Here is a 14,776-nt window from a genome sequence, read left to right on the forward strand (position 1 = left end):
AAATGTATGAATTGTATTCATGTACAACAGACTTACAGCTTCGGTGGACTCGGTCAAATATCTTTCTACCTACATGTACGCTGGGCCACATTCTGTGAAGCAGTGACAGAATATGTCAGGGGTAATTTACATGGCAGTATACAGTGAAGTGATTCAATGTACCTTTGCCATGGTAATTGCGCTTGACGCAGGCAACAGGTTTGTATCATTAATCTCATCATTATAAGTATCATTTGGTTTAAAAGATATGAATAAAAGAAAAAAGGTGTTACTTTCGATTTAATTTTTTGATGGTTTGTGATGTGCCCTCCAAAAAAGAGGCCATTGCTTTCACTGTTGCTCGAGTTTGCTTGTATATTAAAACTACCTGATGGATAATCATGAGACTCACAGTTTACAGTAAGTACACGTAGATGTATGTGAAACCTTTGACCAAGTTCCGGGACTAGCCCAATGAATCTCTGAATCAGTTTTCCATCTTTATTCAACACCATTATTGTCATTGATTGTTGGTTTCTGTGCAGTAACTGCTCGAAATATTGCCCAATTTGCATAATGCATCAAATCATTCTATGTAACCTCAAGTTAAGTTTGAACACCAGCTGATTCATGGAATTAAGGTTTGCCTATTGATGATGTCTTTGATTTGGATTGGTCTGGGTCAGGTTTTGAGTAATCTTCTCACACATTTATCTTGAAATAGATTAGATCATAGCCGTGGAATTCACTGTGACTTTACAAATGGGAGACCACACTTCAAGTTGGAAACTACATAAACCCTAAGTCTTTAAGCTTTTCAACATCTGTGACCAATATTTTGAAACATTCTGAGAGAAACATGAGGTGTAGAGAATTAACTTTCACAGTTTTATGAAGCTTGTGCCTTTAGTGCCTCAAACAAATCATTTTTGGTATAATTTTGCCATACTTGTATGCATATATTTCTCTGAAAAAGGTCAGAAAGATTGGAGATTTACAGTAACTTAATATGAGCATAAATTTTTCTTTTTATGTAAAGCTTACCATACATATTGCCTATCATCTCAACTTGTGCATGTTTAAGTTTAATGGCAATTTGGTAATTATTTTCCAAATTACCAAATGTACCACCATTTAGGACATTGCGTAACAGTGCTTTTCCATGCATTCAGATTTTGTCCATGCAACTTTTCTTAAAGCACTGAAGCTACATGTACATGTATTTCCATGAAACTTACCATACATCTCTCCTATCATCTAAACTTGTTGAAGTTTAATTACAATTGTGTGATTATTTTCATAATTACTCCGTTCAGGTACTTGGTGCAGTAATGGATTTTCAGATACGTTGTATTCTCTTCTTATTGCTATATTTCTTCATTCAAACTGGATGCACCAGTTGTGCAATCAGTGCTCACAAAGAATGGCCAATAAAACAATCTGTATGAACACAGATTTTGTCCATGCCACTCTTGCCGAAGTATTGCACCAATTTCCCTGAAACTGTGCGTATATCTTTTATATCATCTAAACATGTACACAGGGTACTTGTTACCCCCATTCACGTACACAGGGTACTTGTTACCCTCATTCACGTACACACGGTACTTGTTACCCCCATTCACGTACACAGGGTACTTGCTACCCTCATTCAGGTACACAGGGTACTTGTTACCCCCATTCACGTACACAGGGTACTTGTTACCCCCATTCACGTACACAGGGTACTTGTTACCCTCATTCACGTATACAGGGTACTTGTTACCCTCATTCAGGTTCACAGGGTACTTGTTACCCCCATTCAGGTACACAGGGTACTTGTTACCCCCATTCAGGTACACACGGTACTTGTTACCCCCATTCAGGTACACATGGTACTTGTTACCCCCATTCAGGTACACAGGGTACTTGTTACCCTCATTCAGGTACACATGGTACTTGTTACCCCCATTCAAGTACACAGGGTACTTGTTACCCCCATTCACGTACACAGGGTACTTGTTACCCTCATTCACATACACAGGGTACTTGTTACCCCCATTCACGTACACAGGGTACTTGTTACCCTCATTCACATACACAGGGTACTTGTTACCCTCATTCAGGTACACAGGGTACTTGTTACCACCATTCACGTACACAGGGTACTTGTTACCCTCATTCACGTATACAGGGTACTTGTTACCCTCATTCAGGTTCACAGGGTACTTGTTACCCCCATTCAGGTATACAGGGTACTTGTTACCCCCATTCAGGTACACACGGTACTTGTTACCCCCATTCAGGTACACATGGTACTTGTTACCCCCATTCAGGTACACAGGGTACTTGTTACCCTCATTCAGGTACACATGGTACTTGTTACCCCCATTCAAGTACACAGGGTACTTGTTACCCCCATTCACGTACACAGGGTACTTGTTACCCTCATTCACATACACAGGGTACTTGTTACCCCCATTCACGTACACAGGGTACTTGTTACCCTCATTCACATACACAGGGTACTTGTTACCCTCATTCAGGTACACAGGGTACTTGTTACCACCATTCACATACACAGGGTACTTGTTACCCCCATTCAGGTACACAGGGTACTTGTTACCCTCATTCACGTACACAGGGTACTTGTTACCCTCATTGGCATACACAGGGTACTTGTTACCCCCATTCAGGTACACAGGGCACTTGTTACCCTCATTCACGTGCACAGGGTACTTGTTACCCCCATTCACGTACACAGGGTACTTGTTACCCCCATTCAGGTACACAGGGTACTTGTTACCCCCATTCAGGTACACAGGGTACTTGTTACCCTCATTCACGTACACAGGGTACTTGTTACCCTCATTCGCATACACAGGGTACTTGTTACCTCCGTTCAGGTACACAGGGCACTTGTTACCCTCATTCAGGCACACAGGGTACTTGTTACCCTCATTCACATACACATTGTAATAATGCTTTTCACGCATAATGCTAAATGAGCTACCTGAAGACACATTTAATTATCGTGATGTTGCACTCAAAGCTCTGTATTTCACACACATAATATCGGTGAATGTCTGAGAATAATATCATTCTACTTTTTAGGGGGTTTAGAGGTCAGTGTATTGTATTTGAAGGTATTACCTGACTTGAACAGCTGTACGAATTGCTCAGGCAAGCTACCACTGCTATCTGAATGCCTTGTTATAAATATTTATTTTGTGAACGAGAAGTGTCAAATGCCAGTATTAACATTCGATTAAAATTTGAGAAGACCTTGGTGTTGCAACAGTCATTAATTTGTTGAAAGCAACAACAAAGTAATTTTTTGACAATACCCTTGTTATCTGCAGTTCTCAAGCTTTCAGAAAGTACCACTGTGGTAATGTGCAAGAATCTACATGTATGTGCATGTGTTCAGGAGAAAACGTGTCGACATGTATAGATAGTCTGTAAGCTGTAATGATTGTTTAAAGATTGAATTAAACTGAAAATCTGTAGCTTATTTGTAGTTTACAAATCCTTTGATAAAAGTAACGAAGTAGAGGTCAGCATAACTTTACATGTGCATACTCCAGATAGAGTAGGTGGAATGTTAGCCTTACACCAAAATGGGTTGTAGGAACTGGTTTCTCTTCAGGTCTGTGTACAGTACATGTAGCTCAGTTGCTATAGGAACCATCTGCATGCTGATTGAGTGTGTTTGCAACTCTACCCATCTTCAAAACTAGGTTAAAAAAGTGCTGTTTCCTCAGGAGTGCCAAGTACAGGTGTACGTGTACATATGGGTAGGAGGAGCTGAGAAGTGGTTCACCTTGCCGTAATCCCTGAAGTAGTACTGTACATGTAGTGCTCAGCAGTGCAGTGGTGGACCAGCTTCCAAGTAGATGTTATCACCTTGTAACCTGGAGCCTTATCCCTACACATGGCTGTCCCTGGACTTAGGCCTGCTAGTGGTAGATCAAGACTAAGAGGAGACGGTAACCTCTAGCAGGATTGGCTTACATCAGGAGTAGGACTGGTTCAACAGCAGCAATCCTTATATGTAAACATCTAAACATTGAATAAGACCCAAGGATTAAGAGAAAGCAAGCTACATGTAGTTTTCCAGACAAATTTGCAAGTTTCTGTTCCAATTAAATGGACAATGCATGTACCATGTTTCTGTCTTGTGAAGCAGCTAAGTTAAAGTAGTGCATGTAAATAACATATTTCATGCGGTTTGCCTGATATTTATGTTCATGTACGTGTACGTGTAGTCTTTGTCAGAGAATCATTCATATGGTTGTATAATTTCATGTCATTGTCCCTGTTTTATTTATGCACAGATACAAAATGTAGAGTAGTGGGAACTTGATACATGCATCTTGATTCATAGGGATAACTCTTTAGGCTGAATATTGTTTTAAGAGTGAAATTACAACATCCTTAATATCATCCCAAAATCAAATTATGAAGGTGCATAAATTGAACTCAAAGTTGCTATTTCATATGCAAAGTGGTTGAGGAGCTAAGGTATATACATGTACGGACAGTAGGCTACTGTCATTTGTGTGAGGAGCTAGTGTATATACATGTACCCACAGTGGGCTACTGTCATTTGGTTGAGGAGTTAGGGTATGTACATGTACCGACATTAGGCTACTGTCATTTGGTTGAGGAGTTAGGGTTTATACATGTACCAACATTAGACTACTGTCATTTGTGTGAGGAGCTAGGGTATATAGATGTACCGACATTAGGCTACTGTCATTTAGTTGAGGAGCTAAGGTATATACATGTACCAACAGTAGGCTACTGTCATTTGGTTGAGGAGTCAGGGTATATACATGTACCGTCATTTGGTTGAGGAGTTAGTGTATATACATGTACTGACTGTAGGCTACTGTTATTTGGTTGAGGAGTTGGGGTGTATACATATACATGTACTGACAGAAGGCTACTGTCGTTTGGTTGAGGAGCTATGGTATATAGATGTACCAACATTAGGCTACTGTCATGTGGTTGAGGAGTTAGGGTTTATACATGTACCAACATTAGACTACTGTCATTTGTGTGAGGAGCTAGGGTATATAGATGTACCGACATTAGGCTACTGTCATTTAGTTGAGGAGCTAAGGTATATACATGTACTAACAGTAGGCTACTGTCATTTGGTTGAGGAGTCAGGGTATATACATGTACCGTCATTTGGTTGAGGAGTTAGTGTATATACATGTACCGACTGTAGGCTACTGTCATTTGGTTGAGGGGCTAGGGTATATAGATGTACTGACAGTAGGCTACTGTCATTTGGTTGAGGAGTCAGGGTATATACATGTACCGTCATTTGGTTGAGGAGTTAGTGTATATACATGTACCGACTGTAGGCTACTGTCATTTGGTTGAGGAGTTGGGGTATATAGATGTACTGACAGTAGGCTACTGTCATTTGGTTGAGGAGCTAGGGTATATACATGTACCGACAGTAGGCTACTGTCATTTGGTTGAGGAGCTAGGGTATATAGCTGTACCAACATTAGGCTACTGTCATTTGTGTGAGGAGCTAGGGTATATACATGTACCAAGAGTAGGCTACTGTCATTTGGTTGAGGAGCTAGGGTATATATATGTACTGACAGTAGGCTACTGTCATTTGGTTGAGGAGCTAGGGTATATAGCTGTACCAACATTAGGCTACTGTCATTTGTGCGAGGAGCTAGGGTATATACATGTACCAAGAGTAGGCTACTGTCATTTGGTTGAGGGGCTAGGGTATATAGCTATTGAGTTCAGTATGTTTACCTCTAAGGGCAGGACACTTTCCCCATGAATAGTGTATAGTATAGGCAGGGAATCTCAGAATGTGTCTGTTGGTGCTTGTAGTTGATAATTTAAGTTAACTTTAAAATGTCATTAAAGTCAAAGACTGCATGTGCATCATGTACAGCCGATACATACATTGTACCTATTTATGTATATTTATTATCATCATATATTATATGATTTAGATATTAAGATAAAAAATATTATCTGTGATACTCCTTTGCAATCTGTATGCTACAGCAACCTGTTACACAGCTCTGATTTCATTATCCATGCATTACCATGACCAGTAATGATAGCACCAGTGATGAGACGGGTATGCTGAACATTTGGATGTACAGGTGTGCAGACGTGTACTGTTAGTTAGGGTGACTGCGTCATATATTTATAGTTCTGCAGACTACATCTAGCACATGCAGCATATGTGAGTTTGATCCATAATGTCTGTGTGACTAGTGGATCTTGAAGTACATATGCACTCAACATGTACAATTTGATATACATGCACAATCAGGTACACCTAGCAGGATTTTTATTCCTATGTTGTTGTTGTAATTAAATGTGTAGTTTACTGTCGAATAGTTGTGAAACAGTAATGAGTTTGTTTTGTTTTTTTTATCAGACACGTTGATTAGGATACATAGATTAATATAGATGTTTATTTGATTATTTATTTGATTGTTGTTTTACACCGCACTCAAGAATACTTCCCTTATACAATGGTGGTTAGCATTATTGTGGGAGAAAATGACATAGATGTAGTATATTTTATATCTCCGGTGAAAATGTTGTTGTTGTCACTGCTTGTGGAGCTTTACTGACGAGTGGTCAATGACGCTGGCTATTTACACAGTCTTACATCGTTAATGACCACTTGTATTACACCAGTGTGATGTTTATATGTGTATTTCAGATGTAGGAGAGTTCATCAGTCTACACCCAGCAATCATCCCATTAGACTGACCACCATGGTCAGTATACCCTATATCATGAGGGAAAAATTCCTGAGTATAGCGTTTAACAACAAACTTATAAATAGATAAATATATGAAGATGTTGTGTAGTTGCATCAGGATCACTGCTATAGTAGAAACTCTCCACATCAGCTTTGCTCATGACATACATGTACAAGCATGTAGACTAGCGTTACTACTGTTGCCAAGATAGTTTTTACATTAACACAAGAGATTTGATGGTATCAAGATCAGTATGGCTGTGTAAGTTTACATGTAAGACAGAGATTGGGGTGTACAGTGTGTAACAGTGTTTTGTGTATTTTTGAAGCAGGTATTCAGTGAAGATGTCCTGTGGCCAACTTTCTCATAGATACATGTACAAATTGTGCATATAGGTATTCCCCACCACTGGTATTTACATCAAAATACCAGGTTGTGCAATAGGTAGAGTGTGTGTGTCCAGCTAGCTGAGGTTTACCAACTCACACATGTACAATGTATTTACATGTGTGTTAGGCTTGTAGATGGGTGGTCATGTAATGTGTATGCACATACACTGTATGTCTAATGTTCCAGAAGTGCATTTGTGGTTATCACGTGTGGATGACCAAGGATTGACTTGATGTCAGATCATAGCGGAAGCTTGTACTGACTAGTTTACCCCTCACCCCACTGGAACAAGGGAGGGTAATGATGTACATAAACATACATTGGCGAGATAGGAAAACAAGTCTAACTGACAACAATTGATCTTTGAGATCAAAATGTTTATCTCGATGTTATGACTAGCACATTTCTAATAACTGGACTAAGAGGAAAGCCTGCAATAGCTATATGTATCAGGGGTCAAAATGTTGGCTCATTCACTGGTTTATAAGAGCTCAAAATAAAAACGATGACCTTAAGGTGAGCCCGGGTCATCGGTCACCAAAAAGATTGCCTATACTTTGTGTCATGCAAATATACATTTGTTCAGACACATAATGTACATGTACATGTCTTAATGATTGTGGTATTTTATCCATTTCCGTATTGGCGCCTTTAAGTCATATTTGGTGACCTAAATTTTGGTTGAAGTCATCACTCAGAAGAGTCCAACCACAGTTGGTCCAATCCAATCCAGTCCCATGATTCCTTATTTTGGGATGTGCTTTTGGTACTTTTATCAATCATTTGTGTTTCAAAACTATTACTTCATTTGGTAGTTAAGGTTTCACCTCTCTAACCAGAGAGGACACATTGAATGAGCAGTAGATAGGGATTTCTTCAGATCCAATCAGTGACAACAAGTCTGAATCAGGAGCGGCAAACACAGTGATGGCAGGGTTTGTGCTTAATGGGTATATGATAACATGTCATAATCTGTGGAGAATCACGTCAGCTATGTTCACACAGGACCCAAGGTGAAACAGATTGCTAGACACCCTTTTGTTATTGAGATTTCCATTTTATGAAGATGAGCCTAATTCTGTAACTATACATGTATAAACAGACATGTCAAATTGATACATACAGAATACATGTAGATATATCTTGCGATGCTCATTGTGTTTATTTAGTAAAATGCAGTCATAAAATTGGTTTGTATTTCATTTCCTCATGTTCAGTGTATTTGTTACAACTCACACATGTATATAGAATGAAATTCCAACACTGGTTTGTGCTAATGCTAACATTTTGTTGTCAGTATGATTTTAAAATGATTGAAATGTTGGACCATGCCACATAATGAATGAACATTACAGACGGGTTCATTGTGTATTATGCATGTACCTGTGTATAGTGGAAACCTGATAGGAGTTTTGCTTTTTTTTTAGGCATTCCTACCTGTAAATGTACCTGTGTATAGTGGAAACCTGAGAAGAGTTTCACTTTTCTGAGGCACTCCTACCTGTACATGTACCTGTGTATAGTGGAAACCTGAGAGGAGTTTCACTTTTCTGAGGCACTCCTACCTGTACCTGTACATGTACCTGTGTATAGTGGAAACCTGAGAAGAGTTTTGCTTTTTTTTAGGCATTCCTACCTGTACATGTACCTGTGTATAGTGGAAACCTGAGAAGAGTTTCACTTTTCTGAGGCACTCCTACCTGTACATGTACCTGTGTATAGTGGAAACCTGATAGGAGTTTCACTTTTCTGAGGCACTCCTACCTGTACCTGTACATGTACCTGTGTATAGTGGAAACCTGAGAAGAGTTTTGCTTTTTTTTAGGCATTCCTACCTGTACATGTACCTGTGTATAGTGGAAACCTGAGAAGAGTTTCACTTTTCTGAGGCATTCCTACCTGTACATGTACCTGTGTGTAGTGGAAACCTGAGAAGAGTTTCACTTTTCTGAGGCACTCCTACCTGTACATGTACCTGTGTATAGTGGAAACCTGAGAGGAGTTTCACTTTTCTGAGGCACTCCTACCTGTACGTGTACCTGTGTATAGTGGAAACCTGAGAGGAGTTTCACTTTTCTTAGGTGTCTAGGTGTCTACAATACTGGGTGTCTAACACTGCCCTGTGGCACATATATGTATGTGAATCACTCATATACAAGGCTCTATGAATGCCACCCATGAATTGTATGTACATGTTGTTCTAACTGAGACTAGCCTGCAGCTCATCATCTGTGTATGTGTGTGAGAGAAATGATTTGCTGGACATGTTTGTACATGTATTTGTGGTTTCTACTTTAAAGGCTACATGTACTTAAACAGCCATGATGGAGTTTGGCCAGGTACTGAAAACCCTGTGGTGGACTTGGTTACATTGGCTGGACTAAGACTATAGGTACACAAGCGTTAGTCTGGTGATTGAGTGACCATCGAGGAGGTACACTGCACTGCACATGTATGTGCCGTTCAGGCTTGCCCTTTTCACTCGCTCAGTGGCGGGTTATACCCAAGGTGGTGTGTGGATGATGCCAGTGGTAACAGTTTGGAGCAGCTGAGGGTCTTCTTACCCTGAGTTCATTGATCAACAAGTGGAGTTAACTGGGAGGCTTCCACTGTCATGGGTGCTGGCAGATATTTTCTTGTCATTTTAAGTTTTGCTCATAAGCTACCTGTGAAGTCTTCATATCACGTAGGGTGAGAGTTACAATGTACCTAAACAGAAAATCTAATAAATCTGGAGGACTTGTGGCTGTATTGTCAAGACAGATCAGAATTTGTGTAAGTGTAAACTGCTGGCAGAAAGGGGTGTAACCGCGCCCCCAGCATCTCTCTGTGGTTGTGTTCACCTCCCTGCCCTCCAGATGGTTTGGCTGTTAGGCCTGGACCCAGGTGTAATCAAGGAACTGCTCCTGACTATAGAGGTATTCATGGCACCTTACATTTATGCTGTTTGCAGACTGCTGTTTGGGACCCTTTACCCAGCGTATGCTTCCTACAAGGCTGTCCGGACAAAGAATGTCAAAGAATATGTAAGTATGAGGTTTTCTTTCTAGTATTTCTTACAAATACATTCAGTAACACATTTAACTTAATATACAGTAGACATGGATGAAGAAACCAAAGTTGAAACCAAATTAAAAAGCTGTAGAATGTAGGACATACATGTACATGTAGCTCTGTACAGGTGAAGAGTTTCTAGCCAGTTCCACGTAGACAACAGGTAACATGTAGATGTACATGTACCTTATCACAGTTGTGGAACATGTACATGTGCCTTATCACATAGTCGTGGAACATGTACATGTACCTTATCACATAGTCGTGGAACATGTACATGTACCTTATCACTTAGTCGTGGAACATGTACATGTGCCTTATCACATAGTCGTGGATCATGTACATGTACCTTATCACATAGTCGTGGATTTTGTACATGTACCTTATCACATAGTCGTGGATCATGTACATGTACCTTATCACATAGTCGGGGAACATGTACATGTACCTTATCACATAGTCGTAGATCATGTACATGTACCTTATCACATAGTTGTGGAACATGTACCTTATCACATAGTTGTGGATCATGTACATATACCTTATCACATACATGTAGTCGTGGAACATGTACATGTACCTTATCACATAGTCATGGAACATGTACATGTACCTTATCACATAGTCTTGGATCATGTACATATACCTTATCACATAGTTGTGGAACATGTACATGTACCTTATCACATAGTCGTGGATCATGTACATGTACCTTATCACATAGTCATGGAACATGTACATGTACCTTATCACATAGTCGTGGATCATGTACATATACCTTATCACATAGTCGTGGAACATGTACATGTGCCTTATCACATAGTCGTGGAACATGTACATGTACCTTATCACATAGTCGTGGATCATGTACATGTACCTTATCACATAGTCGTGGATTTTGTACATGTACCTTATCACATAGTCGGGGAACATGTACATGTACTTTATCACATATTCGTGGAACATGTACATGTACCTTATCACATAGTCGTGTAACATGTACACGTACTTTATCACATAGTTGTGGAACATGTACATGTACCTTATCACACAGTCGTGGAATGTACATGTGCCTTATCACATAATCGTGGAACATGTACATGTACCTTATCACATAGTCGTGGAAGGTACATGTACCTTATCACTTAGCCATGGAACATGTACATGTGCCTTATCACATAATCGTGGAACATGTACATGTACCTTATCACATAGTCGCGGAACGTACATGTACCTTATCGCATAGCCATGTAACATGTACATGTACCTTATCACATAGTCGTGGAACATGTACATGTACCTTATCACATAGGCATGGAACATGTACATGTACCTTATCACATTGTCGTGGAACATACATGTACCTTATCACATAGCCATGGAACATGTACATGTGCCTTATCACATAGTCGTAGAACGTGTACATGTACCTTATCACATAGGCATGGAACATGTACATGTACCTTATCACATAGCTGTGGATCATGTACATGTACCTCATCACATAGTCGTGGAACATGTACATGTACCTTATCACATAGGCATGGAACATGTACATGTACCTTATCACATTGTCGTAGAACGTGTACATGTACCTTATCACATAGGCATGGAACATGTACATGTGCCTTATCACATAGTCGTGGATCATGTACATGTACCTTATCACATAGCCGTGGATCATGTACATGTGCCTTATCACATAGTCATGGAACATGTACATGTGCCTTATCACATAGCCGTGGAACACGAGTATGTACATGTACACATTACTACATGTATACCTGTTCGTGACATACATATACTTGCATCGAAAAGGTTGTGTTACAGTATGCTTGCTCATTTTTAAACACATTTCACCTTTTTACACTTATAGATTAATACATGTTTGTAAGATGTGCTTGAAGTTCCTTGAAGTAAAAGTGGTTTAGAGAAGAAAGACAGAGAGAGAGACATCTTGTGAAGCTTCTCTCAGTGTCCTACAATCCTGCTGATGACCAGAAAGCTGCCAGAAGCAGCCAAGAATGTGAAGACATCAGTTCCAGGATAATCTCCTTGAAGTTTTGGAAATTATAGTTACCATTGACAACCACAGGTGAAAATCGACCAGTCCAGTGTAATTGATGGCCTTGTCTTGAAGGCTTCCAGAAGGACACTTAACAAGCAGGCAAGATTTCTCGTTACAGACTGGGTTAGATAACAGCATTCACTTCTCCTTCACTGTGATAATTTCCACAGTTTCAAGCTGAGGTGTAATATGCCCGTAATAGCAGCTGCTGCCCAGAGGCCACTGCTTCCTACTGTATGCAGGCATACATGGTTAACAAGATGAAAAAATGATCCCCAGTATCTGGCCAGCCATTCACAGACATAATTATCTCATCTCCTCACATCCACTGCTTCGTATTTTACTCTCAGCTTTCATCCAGCACCAGAAAATTAGAATGCAGCACTGTGCAGAAGCATGTCCTTCCCATATTATATTCTTGTATTGTGTTACCTCTTTGTGCTGACAGCCAGCTTGTCCAGGAACACAGTGGTTTAATAATCATATTGCATCTCGTCTCAATTTACAATTTTTACCATTTAGAGACTTGGGTCTCAGATGCTTTCCCTCTTTTCTTCAGTCAACATTTAATCAGTCATTGCATTTAAATATCAAGCTGCCAAAGGGAAAAGTTGAGATAACATCTTTCCGAGCTAAGGTTCGGGTTAAAGGCAGTTGTACTTTATGATATAATATGAATAAGTCAGTAAATGGACTTGTAAATAAGAGGAGTAAATGTTCTGAGTAAAACTGTCTCAAACCATTCTCTTCTCCGGTCATATGTGGGAAAGTCTGCCAGCAGCTGCAGATGGTCGTGGGTTTAGCCTCCCACCACAATGCTGGCTTCCATCATATAAATGAAGTCATTTTAGGTAAAAGCCGTTCAGGCTGTTAGAAACGTAAAATCATACTATTTTGAACTAAGCACATAGGTAACTGACCATAAACAACAGTCTGTCATAAACAGTCCATATGCTAAAGATTAGGCCAAAAGGGGACAGCTGGCTGGGAATGATTGGAGACATGTACAGAAATAGAGTGCAGTGAAAATTCTGACATTAAAGTGCACACCCAGGGATAGCAGTTGAAAGGACACAAATGTTTCTTTCTGTTGTTAATATTTATATTGATGCTTTAATCCATACTTAAGAATATTTCACTTACTTGATGGCAGCCAGCATTATGGTGGGAAGAAACAGGGCACTGGGCGGAAGAAACCCTTGACAATCTGCAGGTTGCTGTCACGCCTTCCCACTTATGACTAGAGAGCATACCAGCATGAAATGGACATGAATTTCGTGAGAGGCTTCTAGTTATTGTGCTCAGCTACAACGCTATTAAACCTCTCGGCCGTTTAGAACCCTTCTGTTTGATAATAAACACTGCAGACCCAAAGTTATTTGGACACAAGGTTCTTTGACTCGAGTCACCATTAAACCCCTACGAGTACCAAATGGGACTACAGCATCTTGTCACAAAGATTTTTCAGTGTTTCATAATGGTTCATCGTATTGCATTGGTAGTAGGTACATACAGCATAGCTTCAACCAAATGATGTCTTTTTTTCACATTACAACATTTTCAAGACTTCATTTCAAAACATCTCATGATATTGAACTGAAACTTCACCATGAGAAGTTATAGATCATGTTGAATTGAAACCTGTAACATCGCCATGAGAAGTTATAGATCATGTTGAATTGAAACTTTAAACTTCACCATGAGAAGTTATAAATCACGTTGAATAAAAACTTGGAATCTCGCCATGAGAAGATAGAGGTCTCTGTTGAATTGAAACTTTTTACCATGAAAAGGTATAGATCATGTTTAATTGAAATATGAAACTTCACCATGAGGAGATGTTGAATTGGAACTTTACTGTGAGGAATTATAGATCATGTTGAATTGAAACTTGGAACTTCACCATGAGGAGTTATAGATCATGTTGAATTGAAACTTTACTGTGAGGAATTATAGACCATGTTGAATTGAAATTTGAAAGTTCACCATGAGGAGTTACAGATCATGTTGAATTGAAACTTGAAAGTTCACCATGAGAAGTTATAGGCCATGTTGAATTAAAACTTGGAACGTCACCATGAAAAGATAGAGATCTCTGTTGAATTGAAACTTGGAACTTCAGCATGCGAAGTTATAGATCATGTTGAATTGAAACTTAGTATGTGGCTATGAGAAAGTATAGATGTCTGCTGAATTGGACCTTCACCATGAGAATTGTTGAATTAAAGCTTGGTATGTGGCTTCAGCAACAAGTTACAGACCAAAATTTAGGCCATTTTTGTATTGTTATTTACTTTGACATAGTTGTTATTCTGTAAATAAACCAGTAGGGGGCATTTATTGCAAAAACAGGACTTCCAGAATGCTTATTTGTTTGACAATCAGCGGTGCTTCTCACTAGCTGTGACAAAGACTTGTTTGAAGTTGCAGCTTGGAAGTTTCACAAAATTGGTTAAAATTGTGAGGCTTAGTTTGCTGTTGTAGCCATCTGATTGGCTGGAGGTCATGATTTAATTAAGCAAAAGATAGTCATAAT

At 39.5% G+C, this 14,776-nt stretch overlaps 1 protein-coding gene across 3 annotated transcripts in view; it reads left to right on the top strand.

Moving 5' to 3' along the window:
• LOC135469302 (receptor expression-enhancing protein 1-like) overlaps positions 1-14,776 on the top strand; it is a 50,234-nt gene that overhangs the window by 1,925 nt on the left and 33,533 nt on the right. For 2 of the 3 annotated variants that reach the window (XM_064747919.1, XM_064747921.1), the window contains exon 2: positions 10,072-10,144. The exons of the other annotated variant lie outside the window; for it this stretch is intronic. In XM_064747919.1, the coding sequence (XP_064603989.1) occupies positions 10,072-10,144 (73 nt within the window). The remainder of the gene's footprint in view (positions 1-10,071; positions 10,145-14,776) is intronic. 3 annotated transcript variants of the gene reach the window in all.

This window comes from Liolophura sinensis, chromosome 6, assembly GCF_032854445.1.
Source record: "Liolophura sinensis isolate JHLJ2023 chromosome 6, CUHK_Ljap_v2, whole genome shotgun sequence".
Taxonomy (NCBI): domain Eukaryota; kingdom Metazoa; phylum Mollusca; class Polyplacophora; order Chitonida; family Chitonidae; genus Liolophura; species Liolophura sinensis.